This window comes from Falco peregrinus, chromosome 2 (assembly GCF_023634155.1).
Source record: "Falco peregrinus isolate bFalPer1 chromosome 2, bFalPer1.pri, whole genome shotgun sequence".
NCBI lineage: Eukaryota > Metazoa > Chordata > Aves > Falconiformes > Falconidae > Falco > Falco peregrinus.
In genome coordinates this window covers 117,212,069-117,236,726 of record NC_073722.1, presented here as the reverse complement: position 1 = coordinate 117,236,726, position 24,658 = coordinate 117,212,069, and the positions used below count along the sequence as shown (strand labels likewise).

The 24,658-nt window shown below is 55.8% G+C and overlaps 1 protein-coding gene across 1 annotated transcript; it reads right to left on the bottom strand.

Moving 5' to 3' along the window:
- Positions 1-15,114: 15,114 nt before the first annotated feature.
- On the bottom strand, positions 15,115-15,780 carry RNF222 (ring finger protein 222). Its single transcript, XM_005236208.2, has one exon. It carries the CDS (start codon positions 15,778-15,780, stop codon positions 15,115-15,117), a length of 666 nt encoding a protein of 221 aa, XP_005236265.1.
- Positions 15,781-24,658: the final 8,878 nt, after the last annotated feature.

Genomic DNA, 24,658 nt, shown 5'->3' with positions numbered 1-24,658 from the left:
GACCAAGAGAAGGCAGAGATGGGGGAGATGTCCCCACTGACACACAGGTGAGTATTAGAGCTGAGACCAGACTCCCCTTTCTTCAGTTTTGGCATCTCAGCCAGGCCAGTGCCCCCAGGCATACATCTGCCGGTGCATACCACAGGAAAGTACCAAATGGCATGATTACTTGACAAATGCAAGTTGCTTGAGAGATTTCCTTGCACAGTTTTTCTCACTAAGCCTCTCTCTGATTTTACTTTATTTCTTGTCGTGTTGGCAGTGACTGCAAGAGGCAGCCAGGACATTTTCTTGACTGACCTGGGAGCGTGGAAGCTGTGGTGTTGAGTCACGGTGTTTTACAGCCCTACGCTTACCAGGATATCCAGACCAGGAGTTCAGCGTTACCCTCCACCACCAGGTCTCAATGTGCTTTTCCACCCATGTGCCCTTGGGAATACCTCCTTCAATAATTTCCTTGATGCACCTCCAGATAAGAGCCTGTAGCAAGCATTAGTTGGATACTGCAGCTATATATAAGGAAGAGCAGTAGTAACCAACACCCTCCTTTATTTGCTTTGGGATTTTTTATTGCTAATGCTAAGTCTGTTCAATCCAGCCTGTAAAGCTTGGCTGAGGGCTTTGTCACCATTCATTGTCTGTCCCTTGTTGGGTGCATGCCTGGGTGTGTTGCTCAGGGACAACACCCAGGGAGCTGGTGGCATCGCCCAGGGAACCCAGTGGGAGAGGGGTGCGAGGTCCCCCTCACCACTTGTTCCTCCTGCTTCCCGGGCTGGTGAGGCAGACCACTCCTGAATGGTGCTTGTTGGGGAGCAAAGTCTCTGCCAGCACCTGACGTTGGATGAGCCCATGCCCCTCACCAGCACATGGCCTGGGGAAAGCTTTGGGGTGATGAGTAGTGGAGGGTAACGCTCACCCACCCAGGAAAGTGTTGTCAGCCCTGTGCCCAGACCTCCTGACATGCACTGATGAGGCTGTAACCAGCTCCAGGGAGGAGCAGAGGCCTCCAATGCACCCCACCACACACTGGCTGAGGGTCCTGCAGATCCCAGGATCCCACATTCCCAATAGGGTATTCCTGCTTGCACATTGTCCCCTCTCTGGTCCATCTGTGGTCTCTGATAGTCACCCAGCTCACACGGCTCCAGGCAGGGCAAGCACCATTCCCCAGCAGGATGCATGTGCAGGAGTGGTGCACAGGTCAAATCCAAACATCTCTCTGTATTTGAGTGTGTGCACAAGCTGCCTTCAGCATCCCTCACCTCCTCCAGGCAGCCGGCATGGAGAGGCACGGGCACAGGCAGGAGACACGGTGGCTTCAGTTTCCCCTGTGCACAGGCAGAAGCAATCAGCCAGGCCCAGCTACTGGAGCAAAAACCTCCCACTTGTGGTGTGTGCCCATGGCAGGGGACCATGGGATTTCTCTTCCCTGCCCCATCTTCTCCCACGGTGGGCACGCCTCAGCACCTCCAGAATACCAGCTCCGACGGCCTCCAATGTCGCTTTCCATCCCAGGGACATAGGTCCTCCCTTCTTCTGCTGTCCCCAAACCACAGTGGCTGGAGCAGAGCCCATACCTGCCAGAGCCAGCCTCACCAATGGCAGGATAACACGAGTGAAGCATCTGTGAGTCCCTGTCGCTCAGAGGCTCAGTCCTGCGCCGCACTGGGAGAGCTGGCCCAAGCCCAGCACGTTATTGACCCAAGAGCTTATCTTTCACCATTGGGTTTTTGTGGTTTTGTACTTGGTCTGTTTGCTCCAGGCTGCTGTGGGGTGTTTTACAGCCATGGGCACGGCATAGCCCAGTGGGTATGGCACGGTGCCCATGAGTGCAGGGCACTGGGAACCAGCAGCCCTCCTCCGCTCCCTGACCGGTCTGTGCTCCCCAAGTCATCCCACTGACCCTAGCAGCCCATCACTGAAAAAAAAGCACCCTCAAGCTCTTCCTGCCCTGATACTTTAACCCCAAAATGCTGCAGAAGTGCATGCCAGGAGTCCTTTTCCATGACTCATGCTGCTGTCAGGGGTCTGGGCCCCCCCACACCTCCTCTGCATGGCATCACAGCCACAGCACCCCCATTCTGCACCAGGGGGGCACCAGGGGGAATACCAACCCAAATGACGCCAAGTGTTTGCTCATGTGTCTAAATCTTCAAGGGGGAAAAAAATCCTCTTTTTGTGACCAAATATTAGTGGCTTTCCTCATGCCCTGACCTGGGCTGATCCTGAATATCACTGGGCAGCCCACAATGTCCAGCTCAGAAGCTGACATGGCTGCACACACAGGCATCGTGGACATCACGGACATGCTGTTTGTCACCCAGGAGTCTGCTGGTGCTTCTGTCTTAGATCTGTCTGGTGGTCAATGGTCCCCTGAGCCCCAGTGTTTTGACTTTACATGTCTTAATTGAGAGATCTTGAATTTCTTAGATATCACCAGGGTCTGTCAAAGTATTCACATTTCTTTTCACTGTCTATTTATAGGGAAACAGAAAAGGACCCGTGTGACCATAAGGAGCAAGCCGATGAAGAGGAGTAGCACCAAACACAGAGTGTTGTGCTGCTCTTGCAAAGCCTTCACTCAAAATACAGAGAGCTGTGCTATGCTGATCTGCTGGGCACACCGTTACCACGCTGGGCACAAGTGCTCCAGGCACCCCTCGAATGATGGATACCTTTTTCGCATCCTCTCTAAGAACATCACACTCACACTTACACGCTGCTGTTGTCTCAGAGAGCCCAACGCAAGCAACCTGGAAGCAGCAGAGCCACTGCAAGCTGCCCTGGCTGTGGGCTTATGCAGATCAGCAGGATCTGGCTGACCAGCTGGACCAGTTCTTCGAACCTCACTAAAGGGATGTGAAGAACTGGTTCAACAGGGCTCCCAGCTGGAGAGGCTGCCTGAGGTGCAGCTGACTCCAGGCTCAGGGACCTTCTCTGTACATTGATGCAGTCAGCAGGAGAAGGAGGCAGCAAAACAGAACGGGACAGAGGATTTCCTAAGCAAGATCCAGCTGCTGGGTGGATAGAGGTCTTAGGTACATTTTACCTAATGTCACCAAGGTCTTAGGCACTTTCTATGTGGTATTTAATGAAACACTCAGAAGATCTTGGTTCAAAGAACTGCTGCAGCTGTGGACAGTTGCAAAGGCCAGGAAAGGATTTAGTGCTTCAGCTGTCAAACCAGCTTCCCGGCTGACTCAAAATACAAATCTCAGGTGAGAGGAGAGGACACCAAGAGACCCATATCTCCGTCCTCCTGTGTTCCTGATCCAGTATTCAACTGACCATAAAGACACTTGTGTAGGATGGAAGCATATGTAACACCTCTCAACTAGGTTGTTCAGCACTTCCCATTACAGACGCCTCTTTTCAGTTGTTTAAAACTTTGCCAAAATTTATTTCTTTGAGATTTCCCATCCTGGAGAATCACCTCTGAAATGAAGTTTGGGGTTCTCCTCAGCCCTTCACCCTGCAGACCGGCTGACAGGACAGCGCTGGCCCTCAGGGACTTCTCTGTAAGTCAAGACACAGTCTGCTGGCCAGGCTCAACAGGGAGATGTGTTGATCTGATGTGGGAGAGATGTCCCCACCATATCAGAAAGATCTCCACACACTTCCCTGTGGTGATGGAGGTGTGGTTTGGTCCCCATGTGCACATGCTGCTGGCATTCAGCCCAGCTCCATCAGCCGTTTCATGCTGAGTTACGGAGGCCTCAGGAACAGCATGCAGAGAACAAAACACTTGGGTCTCCAGAGGGAGGGCCGAGGATGCTCACCTTCACTGCTGCCTAGACAACAGCATGGACCATGTAACACTTTGTGGGTGATATCAGGCCTTTGGTGTCCTTGCAGTCTTTACTTTTAGCACCTTGCACCAATCAAAGTGGCAGTGGGGTTTTCAGGCAAGTTGTTCAATAGGGGAACTACTGGTTGTAGGGGAAACTAGCAGCTCTTCTCTGTCCCTAGGGCATGAGACTGGTGACAGGGCTGGCACCTCAGCCCCTGCCATGAGGAGGCAGCTGGTGTCCCCTGTAGACATCTAACCATCCTGTCTCCCCGGCCTGTGAAGGGAGGCTCCCTGCTCAGTCCCACAGATGCGTTGTGTACAAACACTACAACCTCAAAGCACTGAAATAACTTATATTTGAAACCTAGGTGTATTTGGGCCCTAACCCTGTCCCGGGTAGAACAGGGACCACCTCCCAGTTCCCAGAGTTGTCCCACTAAGGGATGCCATCAAGCACATGGAGCAGGGTGTGAGGCTGTCTTCCAGGGATGCAAAGCAGAGCAGAGCCCGTGCCAGGGTGTTTTGCAGTGTTCTGTTCCGTTATGTTCTGGGGGAACCATTTTAGTGTCACCTTTCTGGGACTTTTTTAATTAAAGTTGCTACATTCCTTTTCACAGCTGTTTGTCTACTGGCAGTAGGTGGTGGGGGAGAGTGGAAACCTGTAGTTGCATCAACTCTCTTGAAAAGTAGCTCTTACACAAGAGAGAATGAGAGCTAGAAAATGTGGTAATATGCATGGGAAAAACTGCAGAGGCAGAACATCAGTGGCAAACATCAGCAACATTAATCCTTCTCTGGCAATATGGAAAGATCCCCGGCAAGTAAGCTTTTTTTTTTTTAAAAAAATCTTTTAAAAGCACAGGCACTGCTGGCTCTTCTGTATTTGCAGTCAGTGTGGCAGTGGGTCATTAACTAATTCTTTTTTGTTCAAAGATAAAATCATGTTAAGAGGATCTCTGAGATTTTTGCAAATTCTGATGACTCTAGAAGCAGGGACTTTTAGGAAACAGCAGTTGTCAGGAGATTGCTGACCATAACCCCAAGGTAAGCAACTGCACTGTCTCTGCAAACGACTGCCCTCTGCCCCAGGCAGGAGCTGACCTTCTCTGGGGCTGATGGATGGGGTGGGATGCAGCAGGATGAGCAGCTCCTCCACCCTCTGCACCCTGGGCCAGGGCTGACTTCACCCTCAGACCATTTCCTTACACCCTCCAGGGCCTTGCTACTTGTGGGCTCACTTTTCTGTCCCCACCCAGTGGTACTGCTGTTCAGTTGCTGGTATCAGTCATACTCAGGGCGTGCAGCACCTGCAGACACAGCACCGTCAAAGGATCCCGGTGCCTGCCCCATCTTCCTGCTCTTCCAGCAAAGCAACACACGTTCGAGCAGCGGGGGCATGACCCGTCCTGCACCAGCCAGAGGAATCAGCTTGGAGTGATGGAGCTCAATGCAATCCCAGTAGGGAATCCTGGAGGAACAGGCTCCAGGGTCTGCTGCAGCAGGAGCCCCCCTGCTTGTTCCCTGCTGTCGCTGGGTGGCAGGGGGGGGCCTGTCTGACAGGTCCCCAGGGTGAAGGACCACGGCAGGGTGCTTTGCAATGTGCATCCCTGCCTGCTACAGAGGCAGCAGCATCCGCAGCTGGAGGCTGGTCTCTCCATGCATCTTCTGCCTGTGTTGAGGCAAACCAAGGTCTGGCTTTGCTGGGGAGCTTGGCCGTGGAGGCCCCAGTATTCTGGCTGGGCTGAAACAGCCACTGCTGGATCTGAGTTGCAGACCCCTGGAAGTGACATACAGCCCCTAAGGGCAGATGAGACCCTTTGTGCTTCTCCTTGCTTTCCCAGTGCTCTGGGAAGTCAGGGGCAACTACAAATATCCCAATCTCAATGATGCAGCAGGACTTACCAATAGGGTAGAGAAAAGGCAGAGACAAATTCCGGAGAGGTGCAGATAAAAAGTGATGCAATGGGCATGAGATCCACTGAGGGAAATTTCAACGGGATTTAAATTTTAAAAAACTACAGTGAGAGTGGTCACAGACTAGGACAGGATTGTAGAGAGCTGGGGGCAGGGAGGATCTCCAACCTTAGAGCATTTCCAGACTTTACTGGTCAAGGTTCTGAGCAAACTCACCTAACTATGAAGTTGACCCTGCTTTTAGCAGAGGCTGGACCAGATACCTTCAGAGACCCTCCTAAACCACGTTAGGCTGTATGTTAAACTTAACACTTTTGAAAGCCATGTAAGTGCAGAAATTTCTGCAGCACACCAGCCACTCCAGCAAGGTCTCTCTCAACCCCACAAGTCCTCCAGTGTCCTAAGTGGCAGGCCCGGTCCAGTGTCCCATGTCCTCAGCATAAAGAACAGCTTGGAAATTCTCAAGACACAGGGAATGATGCAGAGAATCCTGGTCTGGCTTTGCTATGCAGCAATCAGACCGGGAAGATGTTCCAGGAGGTTCTGCCTCCCATTCCTCCTCACTTCTAATAACTCGGCTGCCTGCGGTCCCTCCTACCCACAGCATGGATGGAGACCTCATCCATGTCCTCCACAGCCCTCCTCCAAGTGACTGGAACTCCATAGACCTCAAGGACTGTTAGGGTGGGCGAGACCGCGCTGTGACCCATGCAGGGTCTCTGAAAAAGACTGATCTGTTGAAGAGCCTCCAGATCAGATTTATGGCTGAAGCTGAGTCCATAGAGACCTATTCTCAGATTCAGGGCAAAAGGGAAGACAAGAGTATGATTTTTTTCTAATCTCCAGCTACCGTCACACCCTCACCAGGAGCCAGAGACAGCGTGTGGCTGCGCTGAGCCCAGAGCTCTTGTCCTCTCTCAGGCAGAGGCAGAACCTTGTCCCTGAGCTGCCTGTTGTGACAATGCACTCAGAAGCGTCATTCACCCCACGGAGCTGTTTGTGGCAGTACTTAGAGGAGGAAAAGCATGATCCTGCTTGTTTTTTATGAGGAAGTACAGGGGCATCTGCCTCGGGGCTGCCAGCAGAAGCAGAGACACATCCCTGCAGCCTCGGGGGCTGCCAGGGAAGGGAAGGGATGGGCAGTTCCCCGGCATCTTGCTACCTTGCTACCCCTTCCATCCCCCAGCCCAGCCCCGCTGCTTTTCCCAGCCTCCATTAACGAACCGGGCTCTGTTGATGCCTGCCTTAGCCCTGGCCACATGCCAAATGCATCAGCCCAGGAGTGTTAGCCAGAAGCTAATTGCTGCTCATTTGAAAGGTAACTGCAAGCCCCACAGTCCTTAGCAAGAGGGGTGGCAGGAGGTGCTGATGTCACAGCAGCCAAAGGTGCTGGTCCAGGGCTTTCGCTGTAGCCGCTGGATGCAAAGCTGAAGAGCAGCTCCTGGTGACACGCGGGCCCCTGGCAGCAACCACATCCCCGTGCATCTCCAGGGCCGGCTGCTGCTCCAGAGCCTGGCTGGGAGGAAACCAGCCACCAAAACACCAGCGATGGCTGGGTGGCTTGGCTGTCCAGGTGGGCCTGGTGGCTAGCGCTTTCCCTGAGCGGCCACCAAGCTAAATCACAACTGCCGCTACTGATGCTCAGCAGTGCTTCATGACTGCTCTCCACCCACTCTTGATACAGCCAGTTCCCAGGGAATGAAAACCTTGGGACCAAACCCTTCCACCAGGTCAGGGGCCAGGGCTGGCCAAGATCGCTCCAGCAGGTGCAGTCATCAGCTCTCCCCAGGGATGTGCTCCCCTCTGGGTCCCTGGAGGTCCCTGATGTCACAGCAACCACCTGGAATCCTGGATTGTACCAGTGCCTGGCTGCTCCAAGCCCTGAGGCATCTGACTAGGCAGGATGGGTTTTCTAGGAGGCACCTTACTGTTAAGTAAAGCAGCCTTGGGCTTTGCTATCACACACAAATGTGTCTTAGCATGTAGCTTCTTACTCACCCCCTGACTTCCCTGCACTCAGGCACCCCATGGTGGATTACAAACCCTGCTTGTCTTCAGCTCTGCTGCAGAAAGGATCCCTAAGGGTTCCTGTACACGTGCCAGGACCTGCCCATAGAGGGTGAGCTGGGTGCCCAGCACTGGTGATGCAGCACCCCTGGGCACACCCCACCACAGCATCACTGATCCCTGCCAGCACCCAGAACCGGTAGCATCAGACACAGGTCTGCTGCAAGTGACCACGGGGAGCACTGCCCATCCATCAGCAGAGCAGTAACACCTGAGACCAGGAGAGTGGTTTTCCCGGCTCAATTTGCTGTTGTGAAACAGGACATCACATAAAGCAAAACTTGATGAAAAGAAGCTCCTCCTAGAAAACATATTTACAGGTATTTTTCAGCAGTGGCTGGAAAGAAAGTGCAGACCTTTGATGATATTCCAGGGCTTTTTTCATGGTAGATTGCTGATTTTTTGACAAAAAGATCTGTAAGAATGACACAGGGAAGCATAAAACCTCCCCAGCCAGTAGCGCAGAACGTGTCCCAGGGTGCTGCTGCCAGGCAATGCAGAGGGGTGCAGGGCTCCTCTGGCTCTGCTGCGCCGTGCTGCAAACAGCCATCAGGGGAGAATAAATCAGACCCTCACCAAGGGAGTGGCTCCAGCCCAGCTCCTGTCCCTGTGATCCCCCAGCCGAGGGCTTGGGGATCTCAGCCCTGTGAGCTACCCCTGCCATGGGCTAGTGAGGACACTAGCCAAGTCCCTCATGCACTGCCAAACACCTAGTCCCCTTGCAGGCTTGGAAAACCCCACTCTTCTGCAAAGCCCAAGAAGAAGAGTCCAGCCCAGCACCATGCCCCATACGCTGGCACAGGTGGACAATGTAAAAAGGTGTCTGCCATGTGCTGGAGATGGAGCCAAAAGGATCTTGGCTGGAGAGACCCAGGCATAGGGACAGCCAGCTAGGTCAGTGTCACCTCCTGTCCATGTCCCACACCAGCCACGTTGGACACACCGGGCCAGCCCCACTCCAGGCTCTGGATGACACTGTTCTCCATGGCCCTGGCTCGGTGCAGGGGAGGGGAGGGAGCTCGGAGGAGCCACCTTCTCAATTATTCATGGTGAGATCTCAGCTGATGGAGCTGGGGCTTTCAGAGGCTGGCTCCTAATGGAGCCTGCTGACGTGTCTGGTCGGTAAGCACTCCTGGGCCCTGCACAATTCCCACTTCTCCCATCTCCATGCCATAAAAATGCCACCTTCTCCTGCTAATGATGCATTATGCAGCCATTATTCAGGGTTCATAGCCCTGCTGCCATCATGCAAAGATCTGGAGCTGTTAGTGTGGGAAGGGCAGTGTGGGCTCTCCAGCCAGGGAAAATCACACATGCTGGAATCTGCAGGAATCCTGCCCGCACTGCAGGGTGAAGGACGGATGACAGGCCATCTGACATCAGCTTGCACAGGGAGGAGAAAAGGTACCAACAGGCATAGCTAGAACACAGCGTGGCCTGCAGACACCCCACCCCAACTCTTTCAGGCAGAGGAAGGGAAGGAGATGACAGAGGACACTTGGAGCCACATCAGCTGGCACCCGAGCTGCTGCAGACCAGCTAGCATGATGTGCTGATTGCCTGCAGTACAACTCCACCTGCAGAGTTAAAGGATGCCATGGGTGATGGGTGGAGGCAGTGGTGGGAGATGACTCAGGAATGGCAGAGTTAATGATTGGACATTGTGCAGGAGAACACGTTAAATGCTGCATCAGGAATGCCTGCCAGCTCCTCAGCTGTCCTGGCTCTGTCCCTTTGCAACACTGGCCAGGGTTTCCTGGGACCCTCTCCTATCCACATGGACATCCCACACCAGCTGGGTAGAACTAGAAACATGACCTTGGTGTATGCACAACTCAAGGTGCCACATAACCAGAGAGGGGGGTCATGAGGGCCACAGTATCATGGCAAGGCTTATATCACCTTGAATAGTCCTATCACCCCTGTGCCCGCTTTACCTACTGTCCATCCCACAAAGGGAGCTGGGGAGGTCCACCCGCAGCCCTTTATCCTCACACAGGCAGGCATACCTCCGCTTAATACCCATTCTCATACTGACCTGACACTTCATCCATCCATCCATCTATTCATCCCCATGAACTCATCACACAACTACTCTTCTAGCTCAAACCAGTGCTCCACCCAGTGAATACTCATCTCTGAGTACTTGGGAGAAATGGCTCAAACCTGGGGCAGTTTTGGTGCCCTGTCCTAAAAGAAGAGCATTAAACCCTTGTGGTCGTGGTGTGGACTGGTGTTCCTGTAGGGGCTACACGAGGGCAGGAGATATCTCTTTCCAGAGGGCAGAAGACATGTCGATGGGATGGATCTGTACCCCCATCCTTCTCATGAGAGGAGAAGCATCCTCAGAAGGCCCTGCATGGGCCCGAGTCATCCCTCAACAGGGTCCCCAAACCTGTAGCAGGAGATAGGAGCTTCATCCACATAGCCATGTTTATAAAATCGCATCACTAGCAGAAACATCCTGACCCCTTCTCCAGCCAACTGGCACCCAGGGAAGGTCCCCAAGCCAGCCTGCCTGGATGAGCAGTGGCAATGCCTGGCAATACATGCCAACGTGCCCTGCCTGCAGCGTGCAGTGCCCAAGAGCACAGAGGCTGGATGCTCATTTGGGATCACGTAGCCTGGTGGATCTCATTGCCCAGGAGCCCTGACACCTGCCCAGGGGCGAGTGGGAAAGGCTGGTTTTGGGGATGTCCCATGATGTCCCCCCAAGCACAGACGGGGCCATGCATCCATGGCATGAGATGGTGCCCACTGCAAGTGGGCTGAGGGCTGGAGTCAGTACCCTGAGAGCTGTGACCTGCCCATCCTGCCACTGAGTTAGAGCCATGTGTCTGTGATCATCTAGCCTGTGGCCACGCTGCAGGGCTCCTGGGAAGAAACATGGCCTGGAGACCTCTCCTACTACAGCAAAAGAGAAAACACCTCTCACACCCTGGGACCCTAATGACCCTGCCCAGGACTGGGTTGTCCCCGCTGAGCACAGCTAGGGTGACGGAGAGCTCCAGCCCCACCAAGGTGGAGGAGATGAGCGCTACACAGTTCAGAGGGATGGGACATGCCTAAACTAACCTAAACTAAAAGACAAGGGGGACTTAATTTGCTTTAAAATCAGGTCACAAACAGGGTCCACAGCATGGCTGTGCTGGCCATCAAGAGATCAGTCCACCAGTTCCCTCCATGGGGACAACTGGTGCCACAGTCCTAGGGCCATGCCAGTGGCATGGAAGATGCCCAGTCTCTCACTTCAGCTCCAGTACCTCTTTGGAAAATGCTCGCTGAGGCACACATGCATAGGCAGCTGCTGGAAATAAAACACACGGGCATGACAACATGCATGGAAACACGCGGACCAACAGTCACACACATCCCCCCATGCACACAGGCAGCTGCTTGCTGGACGTAGGGACACACGGACACACACGCAAATACATACACACATGCTCTCCCCCTGCCCACAAATACCCACCCGCAGCCCAGGCTGGGCTTTAGTTCTTGCCATGTGCTTGCAGGGCAGTCCCAAACTGACACCAGGGATTCCAGCATCTTGCCCCATGCCTGAGAGCCCTTTGTCCTCATCACCGAGGCATACAAAGTCCCTATCCACCAGCAACCTGTCCTCTCCTCCAGAGCTGCCTAGAGGACATGTCCCTGGGCCTTTAGCTATGCTAACACCATGAGGTGACCCTTGATTTTGTGTGCATGCAGGCTGGTCTTCCTTATCTGCAGGAGAGAGCCATTAGCTTCATCTGCACATGCGCATTAGGGAGTAATCACCCTAATGGGCTCCACCAGTTGCCTGGCCCATGCATTCCAGGTTACTGCCTTGGGTGGCCTCCACTGCTGATGAGCAGAGCCTGGCCTCTGGGCTCCTACCTGTGGGCAGGGGATGTGGCTCCAGCATCACTGGGGCCTCCTGTGGACTTGGGATGGGAGACCCCAACCCTCTCCAGTGCGGGATAGAGTACAGGATGAACAGGGCTGGACCAGGTAGGTCAGTGTGGAGGGGTCTCTGATGGGAGCCACGGGGTGAGCTGTGTGTTGGGGAGGGGGGGCATTTGGGATGCAATACCAGTGACACACAGACATGATGGAGCCAGGGCACCCAGGGCACCATCAGGAGCTGCTGGCAGCTCTCAGCTTAAATCACAAGCGCTGGCTGTGTGCTGGGAGCCCACAGCTAAGGTGAGGTGCAAGGTGCTGTGTGGGGCTCTTCATCAGCGAATTTGGCCATAAGTGAGCAACCAGCTGCCCACAGCCCCATGCTGGTGTATCTGCTGACAGACATGGCGAGGCCAAAGCAGACTATGCGTGTGTCCCTGCCACGGGTGGTGTGCAGGGTGGACATCTGCAGAGAACGCTACCATCCAATACGTGTCCCAGAGCTGCAGGCACGTTATCCTTGGGACACTAGGACACCATGATAAACCACAGCACTGAGTTACTCCGGACTGAACTGGAAATGCCCCCAGTATCCTCTAATAGACACGTGCCTGGTGGGGGGACAAGTTGTACAGCACCTGGGGGCTCTTGTTTGCTGGAGATCCAAACACCTCCCCCAGGGACCATCAGCAGAAAAGGGCTCAGGAAGGTCTGTCACCGGCCATCAGCTTTAATAACAACGCAGGGTGATGGCAGCTTTTCCATCTGCACAGGAAGGGCCTGGGAGCATGTGTCCCGGATGCAGGCAGACTCCAACCTAAAACAACAGACACCCATGCCTCTGGGAGCACCAAACGCTGGCCCTGCTGCCTGGAGATGAGGTGGCGATGGTGGGGACATGGCGATGGTGGGTGATCAGCTGGCCCTGAGCAGCAGGCATGATGCGGGCTGATGCAGCCGGTCTTGGTGTGAACGTGCCCTGACTCGTGCCCGCGGGCACAGGAGCGTGCCACCCCTAGCAGAGCTAGTGGATGCTCAGCACAGGATTTCCCAGGGCATCTCCAGCCTCTTGCTGCCTGGCCCTCACCCACCCCAGGCAGGGGGCTGGGGGTCCAGCGTGCCTGCCCCTGCCAGCCCTGCCAGCCGTTCCTGGCCAAGCAGTGCCACCCTGTGGCAAATGCCCTCCGTGCTTCCAAAGGGGGTGGGTGATGCCCCTGGGCCCCCACCCCAGGCCTCTTGGTCCCTGGCACGGGCTGCCCCTGATGAAAACACCCCACTGAGCCCCTCTCCTCTGGTCCAGCGTGTGGCCCCGAGACAGCACAAGACATCCCATCTCATCCCCCTGCTGCCACTGAAGCCCTTTCCTCTCCCTGCTGCCCTGCCCAAATATCTCCAGGGCTCTAGCAGCAGTGGGTTGCTGCAGCCCAGCCCCTGGGGAGCCCCTCGGGATGCAGATGGCGGGGGGGGGGGGGGTGGGGGTGGGGGTGGGGGGAGCATTCCTACCTCCTAGCAGCACTCTGCCAAGGGGCTGGTTCCCTGGTACTCTGTATTAACTCCCCAGACAGACTAATAATAAGGTTTGTTATTAAATAACGAGTCCTGGACGCGTCATTATCAGGTAATAATTTCTTATGAAATAGGATTCCCATTCCAGTGCAGTGTCTCAACACTTTTCCCCAGGCGATCTCCCAGTGCTTTGTGCAGGGGTCAGTGTTGTTGTGCCCTGGGTGTGGGTGGGGAAACTGAGGCACGGGGTGGGGAAGTGCAGTAACAGCATCACAGGGAGAAGCTGGGCAGCCAGCAGCCCAGGCAGGGCACCGTGTCCTGATTGTAACCCCAGGAAAAGGGCTGGGATACCATCAACTCCTCTGCCCCACGCCTCTCACCCCTTTCCAGCCCCAAGTGATTCTTATCTGTTCCCCTGAAATGTTCTGGCTGATCCCAAAGCTCCTCAGTGGCACTGCTGCCCATGCCTGTCCTTCATGCTCAGCCATGCAATGGGAACCTCTCTTCGGGAGCATGGGAATCATGTGCCAGCCTTCCACCCTGCCACCAGCTCCCACGGGCGATGATGAGGGATGTCCTGGTCCTCCTAGGCACGTTGGGGTGCTCGTGAAAGGGTCACATTCCTGAATGATGGGGCTGAGAGCAGCACCCACGGGGCCAGGGACTGGGTCAGGAGGACAAAGGTGGCAATGAGGATGCAGAAGCTGTGTTGGGGTGCACAGCTGGGAAAAACACAATGAAGGACCCCAGCATCAGTGGGCAGCTCCAGCATGGGGGTGACCAGCAGCCCCCACTTCCCCTGGGAGCAGGCATGGAAGGTCCCAAATCTTAGCTGTGCATCTCAGAAGCCTGCTCCCCTCCCAAACCAGGGATCCTGGGGTGAAGGGCTGAGACTCCCCTAAGTGGGACCCGTCCCAAACGGCAGAGCTGGGAGGCACGTGGGCTGAGCACGCCTAACCTGCTTGCATAGGTGAAAATGTGCCGTTGGGTATTAACTCCTGGGAGCTGAATATAGGGATGAGGAAATACCGCTCTGCCAAGACACAGGGCTCTGGCAGAGAGAGCAGGGTGCAATCCCAAATCTGCCTCCTTATACAGTCCAGACCTCTGGTTTAGCTCCCTGCCCACACCCCTCTGCCTGCGCCTGCATCCCCAGAGCAGGAGGGGTGCTTGTGGCACCGAGAGGAAGGCCACAATCCTGGGGAGCTCAGAGAGGGACGTGAGGGAGGGCAAGGCTGGGACTGCCTGGGGGATGGGCTGGCATCCCTTCCCACCTGATGGCTCTGCAGGAAGGGGAGCACTGGCTGGCAGAGGGGAAGGTGAGCTCACAGGGGCCAGGATCACTCTGTCCATCCTCCGGTTTCACTGCTGTTGTTGCCAGGTAGCTAGAGGCTCTGACTCACCTTCACATCTTTGGGATAGAAAGCCATGAATTTCTGTGCCAGGGTGGCTGCATCACGTAACCCCTTGACCCCAACAGCCTGGGGAGCCTGGGGACCTCCAACCTGGCAGCCCTGATCCTCCAATGGACAGAGCCCTTGGCTGTCCCTGGGCTCTGGGTACCTGGGTGCCATGGTCACAGCCCCCCAGCAGCTGGGATGGAGGGGAGGGACCAGCGTGGCCCTCTCACCACCACCCCCCACACACACATGCTGTCCCAGGGTGCAGGAGGAACAACCACACTCTCTGCTAAGACACTGGAGGAACCCACTAGCAGGGTCTGACCCACCATATTTTAACCAAAAGAGGCAGAAAACTCCAGCAGTGACACTGCGAGCACCTGGAGAGCTGCAGAAAGGTCTGAAAGTCCATTTGGTCCCATGTCAGATGAGAGAGCTTCACCTGAAGCTGCTTCTGGGCTTTCTCCAGGGGTCTTTGAAGAGAGGTTCCAGCCCTAGCTCTGTCCCAGCATCAGTGACACCACTCTAGTATCTGAGCTGATCCCATCCCTTCTACGAGTCCCTCTTCACCAGCAGTAGCCAAGGGAGCACAGCCGCCAGCATGGCCACAGTCAAGATGAGGAGGACGGCGAGGGCAATGGGTGACTGGCAGCACTTCACCCCCAGGGCCGAGCTGGATGACAGCGAGCTCTGTGTGTCCACTCTGCTTCTCCCCCCCAGAGAGCCACAGTCCGTGTCCACCAGTGGCATCCCGTGGTCGCTGATGACAAAGATGTGGGCTTCCCGCGCCAGCTCTCCTGGGACCCCCTGTGAGTCCATGGGGCTGTTCCCTGTGCTGCAGCACCGATCAAAGCTCTGTACCGGCATCACAAAGTGGCTGGGCACCACCAAGGTGTTGCTGGCTTCTGCTTTGGTCAGATGGGACAAGGAGGAAGGTGACAGAGGCATCTCCAGTGTCCGGGGATTGGTGCCTGCCTTGGGTGGCCATAGAGCCGCCTTCTTGCTGAGGAAAGTCACGTAGCGGCAGACGGGGCAGATGATGCTGCTCTGGACCTGGCCGTCGAGCTTGGTGGAGAGCAGGCACTTCACCAGGCAGTCGTGGCAGAAGGTGTGCCCGCAGCTGAGCTTGCGGTGCATGGCCTCCAGCGGGTGAAACTTCTCGTAGCACACTGGGCACTCAGCTGGGGGACCCTCCTTGCTGGACGAGGTCTCAGACATCCCTGCTCTGTCAGCCATGGGCGCTCCCCAGCTGCAAGGAAGAGATGAGATGGGTTAATAAGGGTCTCGGATGCAATGGCTAACATGATCCATCTCTTCATCTCTCCTCCTCCTCCCTGCTCTCTTGTCTTTGCCCTCTTGCCCTAACAGATGCAGTGGATGGCTACTAGGCATGGTCTCAACAAGGCAGGACATTTTCAGGAGCATTAAGCTTCTCAGTGTGGCCCTTGGGGCAAGAGAGAGATGATGGGAGGACCAAAGCTCCAGAGCCACCAGGGGCAATAAGCTCTGGCTGCAAAATCACATGGGAAAAGGTATGACCCCCTGGGTGGAGCTGTGTCTGCCTGCTCCGTGCCTCATACAGGTGAAGCAAGTTCAGCTTGTGTCACGAGTGCCTCTGTCACTACTGCCAGCTCCCGGTAGACAGGGGTGGGTGGGAAGCCCCATCCCACAAAGAAACCTGCTGCAGAAAGGGAGATGCTCCCATCCCAGAGGACACAGAGGGGCCAAGAGGAGCAGGGGGAGGCCAGGTCAGCAGGGCAGTTGGGAGCACAGGACACCACGGAGATGGAGAGGGAGCATGCCATCACCGGGGCAGGCAGCAAGGACCCACGCCAGGCTCCTGCCAGGCTGCTGGAGGATGTCCCAGGCTGGTGGTCAGGCCACTGCCATCACTGGGCAATGCTCCCCGCTCACACTGGAGCACAGTGCAGCCTCAGAGACCAGCGTCTCCTGTTAGTCAGAGGGAGCTTGGCAGAGCCCAGCCAGCTCAGCCAGCCCCCGCCCTGGCCCGGGGTGTGAGTGGGAGCGGGGGGATGCTGTGATCCCCAGACCTGGGTCTGGGCTGGGTCTGAAGCTCTCCCGTGTGACTCCCAGGGCAGAGAGCATGCACATGGCAGCTTCAGGGAAGGGAGAGAGGGAAAGGAAGAAGGGAGATTGAAGAAGGGAGAAGGAATAAAGGAGAGGGGAAAGGGGTAAGGGGTGAGGGGAGGAGGGATGTGCAGCTCAGCTCCCTTCTCTTACGGCAGTTCAGGGACTAGAACATCATAGAACCTGCAGGTTTTTCCAGACACAGCATTTTCAGACCTGACCAAAACTGCAGCCCTTTTCTCATTAGATGACTGCACCCAAGGACATCGTCACAGCCAGTTCTGGAGGTCTTGTCATCCCCTCCTCATCAGCCCTTTTCTTGCACAGGAGCCACCCCCTGCACCAGGATGGCTGCAAGAACACAACAAGCCACCCCTTCCCCACGCAAAAGAAGAAAGATCCAGGCTCCTGCTCTGGCTTAGGAGGGATTTGGGACTCACTGATACCCCAAAGCGCTGCAGAAGGAGACCCTAACCCTGTGCACTGGCTCCTCTATGCCCCGAAGTCCCCTTACCTGCTGCAGAGCACCAGGGCAGGGGCCCCTCCATGCACTCCACCACGGTCCCCAGCAGCAGGGCTGGCCGTGCCCCAGCCCCAGCACTGAGCACCAGCCAAGAGGACTGGGACGCCTATATAACACAGAGGTGTTGGCTGCGCATTTCATGCGGGTGCATTGCGCAAAAGCTGGAGCAGGGACAGCGACAGCTCCTGGGGAGTGAATGTGGAGGAACTCGTTCGGGTTTTAAAGGTCTGATATTTGCCTGGTTGGCCAGGGAGTGGGCGAGGAGCCAGCGTCAGGCGTCAGAGGGCAGGGACAGGAGTCATGGTCCTGCCTGCTTTCCCTCATGTAATGGGAAGCTGTAGCTGGGCTCATCCCTGGGTCAAACCCCAATGAAACAGGCACTAAAGGGGATGCCGGGACCCCATACGCCTCTGTTGCTGCAAAGCAGGGTGAGCTGCAGCATCCTGCCCTGTGGCTGGGCTCCTGTCAAACACTTCTCACCTCCACCCTCCACCACTCCCCATCCCTTGCCCTGGCCACATCTTCGTCCCCACATGCCCTCACCTCCTCATGCCCCAAATGTTTATCCCCCCAGCCCTGCACTCCCTGTCCTACATCATCAGGTCAGAGCCCTGGTGTGGCAGTACATGACCCAAAAATACACTTGAGTAGGCATGGGGACCGTCACTACCTCACACCTGCCCTGGGAAAGGGTTCCAGCATCTCTGGGAACCTGGGCTGGGCAGCAGCAGGATCCCTGTAGGCTCAGGGCAGGCAGGAGCCCCATTCTTGGTCATCTCAGCAGCCACTGGTGGTTTGTGAGTCACTGTTTGGCCACATGCAAGCTGGAAACCCACAGAGAGAAGGTTCCCTGTGGCCTTACCCGTGTCCCGGGGTGCTGCCCGTCCCTCACCTGACCCCCAGGCAAGAAGCCGAGAGGCATCTTCTCTGCAAAAACTGCCAGCAGGGCGGATTGCTCCTGCCTCAATCTCAACTCTTTCCAACCACCCCTGCCACCCCTCAGCCCAGTGAGCGGCCACAGGACTGTCAGCCCACGCGCAATCCTTGCCAAGCAGCTCCACGGGGATCTGGGTACTGCTTGCTTCATCCAGAAGAGGTCCCCAGCGCAGGCGTGGTGACCCCAAGGCGCCTGCCTGCATGCCTTCCCTGGCTCTGGCTGTGGTGGTGCACCCACGTGACCTGGATTTGCACCATCAAGGGGTCTGAATGCCCCAGAGGACCTGGGGTCTCCATCATGATAAACCTTCAGGAGAAACCTGGACATACTGGGAGGTCTTGCCTTGGGGCAGGGAAGTGCTCTGCGGAAACATTCCCAGCCCTGTGCTCCTCCAGCTTCAGGAAGGTGCCCAGGGCTGTGCAGGGTCTATGGGGCAGGCGGAAGAGGAGGTGCACCCCCTGGCACCCAAAATCCAAAGAGATAAGCCCTGGAGTCCCTCCATGGGTAGGATGGGTGGTTGCACGTGGCTGGGTACTGCAGCAGGGCACAGGGCTGCAGGCGTGGGCAGCAGTATCAGTCGCTTGTGGGTGCAGCGGTTGCAGTGGTTACAACACAGGGCTGGTTTCTGGAAGGAGAAGGGTGGGTGCGACCCCACCAGAACAGCCCGTGCACTGGGACAGCTGCCAAACTGCATCTGCCCTCTGCAGAGAGCACCCATGGTGGGAGGCTTGTGCCCCAGGGGGCACCTCTTGAGCCATGAGGACCCGTCCCTCACCAGACAGAGACCAAGAGAATGTCAACACCTTCCACACCTCTGCTTAGGATCGAGGGCCAAGCCATTCCATTTGTTATCCCAGTTTTCTTGGGATGGTCAGAAATTGAGGCTGAAACCTCTCTAGACAGATCGTGCCAGGGCTGAGGTTGCACGGTCACCCCTGGGGTAAGCGTCCCCATCCCCTGGCCCCTCCTTCAAACTGCTGGAGTTGCCAGGGCTGCTTGCACCCATCGAGATCTCCAGTGTGGAACAAGTGATCTGGGCCAGCGGGAGCAGATTTGGGGCAGCCGAACATCTCGGCTTCTGTTTAGTCTCTGTTGGCACTGAGGCGGGGTGGAAATTCCTGTTTCCCATACTTTAAATGCTCTCCACATTCGGAAACTATGACCTCATGGTTCTATACATAGGCACTGGAAAAACGAGTCTGCCTCCCTTTGCTGCTTTGACCACGCCAAAATCAAAGGGATTTTGGCATATCAAGGCCCCAGCTCTGTCAGCAGTTTCGTCCTTTCCCGGGCATGGCTTTTCTCCATACCTTTGCCCCACTTCCAGTGCAGCTACAGCTTTCCTGAGTGACAGGATTGAGTCTGCCAGTGCCTGAAGGACAAAAATCAGGTTCAAGGGCAAAGCAAGTCCCTAAACGCTGCCTGTATTTGTCACTCAGGCTTTAAAAAGTGCAGCTCATGGCCAGTATTTCAGCCCCACTTCGAACCCGATGCAGGGCCAAGGGCTCCAGGATCCTTTTATCCAAGCAAGAAGGTGGCACCAGGCTCAGCTCCTCTCCAGAGGCCACAGCTGAGGCCACCTCTGTTCTCAGGTTGGTGGCTTCCAGTGAATAAGGGACATCTCTGACCCCAAGAAGGACACAGACCTCGCTGCAGTGTCCCTTCCCTGCAACCACAGCGGCATTTGGACAGAGCTTTGCAGCCTTTCGCAAGGACAAGAGGTTACTGCAGAGACAGCCCTTGTCTTCCACAGCATCACCCAAAATTTCCATTCTCAGCAACCAGACGTGGAGGAGGGGAAATGCTATTACATACAGTTATGTGAAAGTGCTTATTTTCAAAGCACATTTAAAACCAGAAGATTGATCTATCTGTGAGTCTGGTGCCATGCAAATAATCACCATAGGTCACAATATTTCCATATCAAATCCATATTGCGCTTCCTCAGATCCTAACTGATGAAGCAGGGACATTTCCAATGAGCAAAGACATATCCTACATCCCTTCACTCAGCCGGGGCTAAGATCCTGGTGAGAAAATCCTGGATTTATTCTTGGTGGCAAGATGCATGCAGAGAGCTTTGCCATGCAGCCACAACCCGTCTGCGTGCTGGTGACTGCTGGAAAGGCTGGACTGGGTGAAGTCTCTGGCTTGGGCAGTCTGTGAACGAGTGATGGCCAAAAGCTGCAGGAGGAATCACTGTGCCCATCTCTGTGTTGTCGTCTCTCAGTGCCATGAATGGCTGTGATGGCGAGTGTCCCTGCCCAGTGGCCTTGACATGTCCCCAGTGAAGCTGCAGGGCAGTGTGGTGGGGATGCTGCCCCTCCTGCTTCTCCTCAGCTCCTTTCCATGCTGGGCTCATTAGACTCATTACATTACTCATTTTCACCTTTTCCCCATCACCCTGGGTGGGCCCAGTGTGCTCTGCCCCATCCCACCCAGGTCACAGCCAGTCCTCCCAACCTCCCCCAGGTTTTCCCTTAGCAATGCTCAGCCTGCAGATCTGAGGCTCTGTAGCAGTTTCTGCTTGACCCATTCTCCTCCCACTTCTTCCCAGCCCCAGCTCACACACAGCAAGTTGTTGGCATTGATGGGAGCAAGGTAAAGGGGAGGGATGGGAAAAAGTAAATTTTTGATCCCAGCCCAGGGAGATATTCCAGCTGGGGAAGAAGCTTATTGAAGCAAAATTACTTCCCTAGGGCTGCACCGTGCTGGTGGAGGGTCCAAGGGTCCTAGACCCTGTCTGAGTTATATCCAGTTCCATGGTGTCAAAATAAATTCAAATAGCTGAAAAGATGGAGAAGCTCAAGGGCACCCAAACTCCTTAAAGGGTCTTACGTGTCCCCGAGCTCATCCATCTTTTCCCACGCTTGCTTTACTTGAATTCAGAGTGGAAAAATCAGTGTCTGTTCCTTCTGGGTGTCTCTGCCCATCGGACACCTGGCAGGATGGAGTCCCACCACCAGGATGCCAACTGAGCTAAGACGGTGGCCCAAAATGAGCAAGAGCTCTTCCTTCAGCTCTCTCCTCGGTGGTTTTTGCTGTGCCCAGGAGGTGGTGCTCTCGGATGTGCTTTGGCTACCCTCAAAAAAAAAAAAAAAAAAGTCCAGAATGCACCGGTAAAACCCTGAGCCTGCCTTTCCAGGGGTGCCAAGGTCTGGAGCTGGTGATCCCCACCAGCTGGGATGCTGCCTTTTCCTCACCGGCATGGATGGGATCTGCTCATCCTTCTGCCAATCAGAAATTTAGGTCCAGCCATTTGACGAGATGAAGGAACAGCTGGGAAAGTCCCCAAACCCTTTGCTGATCTTTTCCTGCCAGATGCTGCGGGCTTTGCAAAGGGACCTGCACAGTGCCTGGGCATCACTGCTCTGACCTGCCCCTGCCTCCCTGATGCTGGCAACAAACCCTCCTGGGAATGATGACCCTGAGTCTGGTGTGAGCCCTTGGAACCTTATCCTCATACCAAATATCAGGGATCTGTCCCATCTAGTCCATGCAGAGCCACACAGATCAATGGTGCATGGTTTTTTTCCATGCCTGGGAGGGCAACTGCAGTCTCCAGGGGCTCCTTCAACATTTATTTCCCCCCCAAAGGTGCCCTCCATCAAGCAGCTCACTGCAGGAGCTGCCTCGAGCGAGTCTGGGGGCAGCTCAAATGCAATAACCAGAGGTGGTGAGCAAGACCAGAGCTGCACGACCCCCCCGGATGTGGTGGCAAGAGCTGGCCCATGTCCCTGTCCCCAGGCCCAGGGCTGCTTCCCCACATGCCTCCTCATCTCCCTGGCCCTGGTCCCACCTCATATTCCACCCCAGCCTCTCCAGGATGCTGGTTAATGGCAGGAGGGAGGGGAGAGTTGAGAGCTGAGATTGCAGAGGGGTTGCTGCCTTTAATGGGAGCAAGTGCAGGTCAGCTTCAAGCCCTGCAATAATGCATGCCCTGGAGCAGCATGGAATAATGAAGAAAATCAGCATTTCAGGATGTCTCTACTTTTGACAGGCAAGCTGAGCTGCAAACAAGTATTCTTAGGAATTGCTATCAAAGTCTGTTGAAGGAAGTGATTTGGCAAATATTGCCCAGGCACCAAAGACAGCGCTCAGAGTAGTCAATAAAAATAGCATTTATCAAAAAAAGTCTCTGTATGGATGGATACAGCCATCTCAGAGGGGGACTTTGGGTGCAAGAGGGAGAATAAAAGAGGTGACCCCATGGCTGAGTGCAACAGAGGATTTGCTGCCTTTGTGCTTAAAGAAATACTCTGTTAAGTGTCAGCCCTCCCCTGGGCCTGGATCCAGCCATCGCTCTGTCCAGGCTGGTGGGTCCCCACACCGAGCTGTTGCCCTAGGCTGACCCATGGAGGATGAGAGTCCCTCATCCCCTGGCAGGTAGTGGGATGTGACTGCCGGCTGGCGGCAACCGCTGCCCTAATGATGCTCCTTGTCCTGAAGCTTTCCCCTGACCTGCCTTCACCTGGGCTGTCTGGGTAACAATCCCACTAAGCCATCTGGGCACATCCCAGGAGAGCACTGGGTATTGGTGACACATGGCTGTAGGTTGAGCGGCGAGCCCCCAGCCTCCCCCCTCCCAAAAATGAGCCCCAGGCTGCTGCAGGCATGGCAAGAGCAGGAGCCATGGGTGTTTGCTGCACTCAGCCTCATCCCGATCCACTTCATCCTGGGGGGGGGGGAGTCCCCCCAGCCATGCCGCAGAGCAGCGGCATGGCACCAAGTGGCTTTGTGTTCCTGGCCACCGCATCATTCCAGCAGGCTGCCGGGACACGCGCCAGGCAAGCGGAGTCTTAGCCAGCCCCACTGCTGAGCACAGAGCCGTCAGGGCGCCCAGCCCAGGGCAGAGCCAGGGGGATCCCCATCAGCAAAGCCTCTATGGGGGGGCCGTGAAGGGAGCACCGAGGGGCTCTGCCTGGGCCAGTCATCCCCCCCACAGCCATTGCCCATGGACCCCCACTCCAAAGTCCTCCTAGACCCCTGCCTCTCCATATACCTCCCACACCACAGCCTTGCCACATCTTTCACAGACCTGCACTCCCTGCATTGCCCTCACTCTCACCCCCTTTCCAATCCCATCCTTCCCAGTCCCATCCCTTCCCAAATTCCTCCCAGCCTCATCCTTCCCTGCAGGGTTTCTCATATCCCCAGCCCTGTAACCTCCCCAAACCCATTCCTTCCTACATCTCTGCCAGTCCCATCCCTCCCTGCATCCCCCCAAGTCCCATCCCTTCCCTGCTCCTTGCTGGGAGGCACACAGAGCCCTCACAGGAGCCACTTCTCATGGGCTCCAAATAGCCATGATTCAACCCATTGGGTTGCAAGGATGAAATACTGCTGCTGCTGTTGTCAGCGTGGCACTTGGATGGGGACCATGGGTAGGTGTGAGCAGCAGAGCTCAGGTGCAGACGACAGGTCCTGCCCTGAAGGCTGCCCTTGGCCAGCTGGGGAAGGAGGCAGCGGGGCAGGGCTGCAGGATCGGGGCTGTCTGGGGGCAAACACCAGTCTGGGCAGGGAAGCCGATATTCCCCAGCACCTGCCAGCGCTGAGGCCAGCAGACTCATGACATGAGTCCTTGGTGGGAGACGTGCAAGGCCAAAGGCTGGCTGGGCTTTTTGCAGTGGTCAGAAAGCCACTGGATCAGACGTCACCTTTCCCAAGCCCTGGAGCAGCCAGGCTTGGCCAGTTTGAGCCCCATAAAGCTCTTGAGGTTCAATGAGTTGACAGTTCTCAGACCACATCCGCAGGGGCAGCACTCACAGCTCCAGAGCCACAAGCAGATATGGATGCTGCTGCCTAGCACAGAGCAGTGCCCTGCTTCATGGGCTGTATCCCACCCCATCCCAGCTTCTCCTTCACCCAGATGCTCCTTTCCCCTACAGCTGCCTGTCCTGGGGACTGCTGCCAGCCTTGAAGCCCTGCCAGGTCCCCCTGCCATGGCTGGGGCAGCTCAGGCACCACTTCACCTCGCCGATGAGCAAATCCTTTGCCAGGCAGCTGAGAGGCACTGCACATCACTCAGCCCTCCTTCGGCTGCTTCACCTGGTTAAGGAGTATGGGCAGACAGGGTTAGTGCAGCTGGAGCAGGGGAAATGGGGGGAGATGCTGGCAGCCCCATGTGTCTCCCCTCTCTGGCTGGGATGTTCCCAGCTCTGTCCACCCAGCTGAGATGCTCCTGGAGACGGTGAGAGCTGCTGGTTCCAGACACCCCTCCAAGGCAGGGATTAGTGAGAAAATCTCTGCCCTTCAAAAGCCAGTCCCGGCAACTATTTCTCCCTCTTGAACCTTTGCCAGCATCTCTTTGAGGTGATACCCATGAGTACCTGCACGTTGCAGGGCCCCACATCGGGGCCAATAATTCCCAGCCCATAACTGCTCCTCCGGGGACCCACATCAACCCTGTATCCCACCCTTTGGAGCTGTCTGCCCCACAGGTCTCCCTGTGCCATGGCACAGCCCTTGCAAATATATAACCCACCTGCCCCCATGGCCCCCTGCTCACCCCGCATCGGAATAACCTCTGGGAGACCCACGCCTGGACC

Excerpts from the sequence above, each read along its gene's own strand:
- RNF222 (XM_005236208.2), bottom strand. The coding sequence starts at position 15,780 with ATGTCTGAGACCTCGTCCAGCAAGGAGGGTCCCCCAGCTGAGTGCCCA.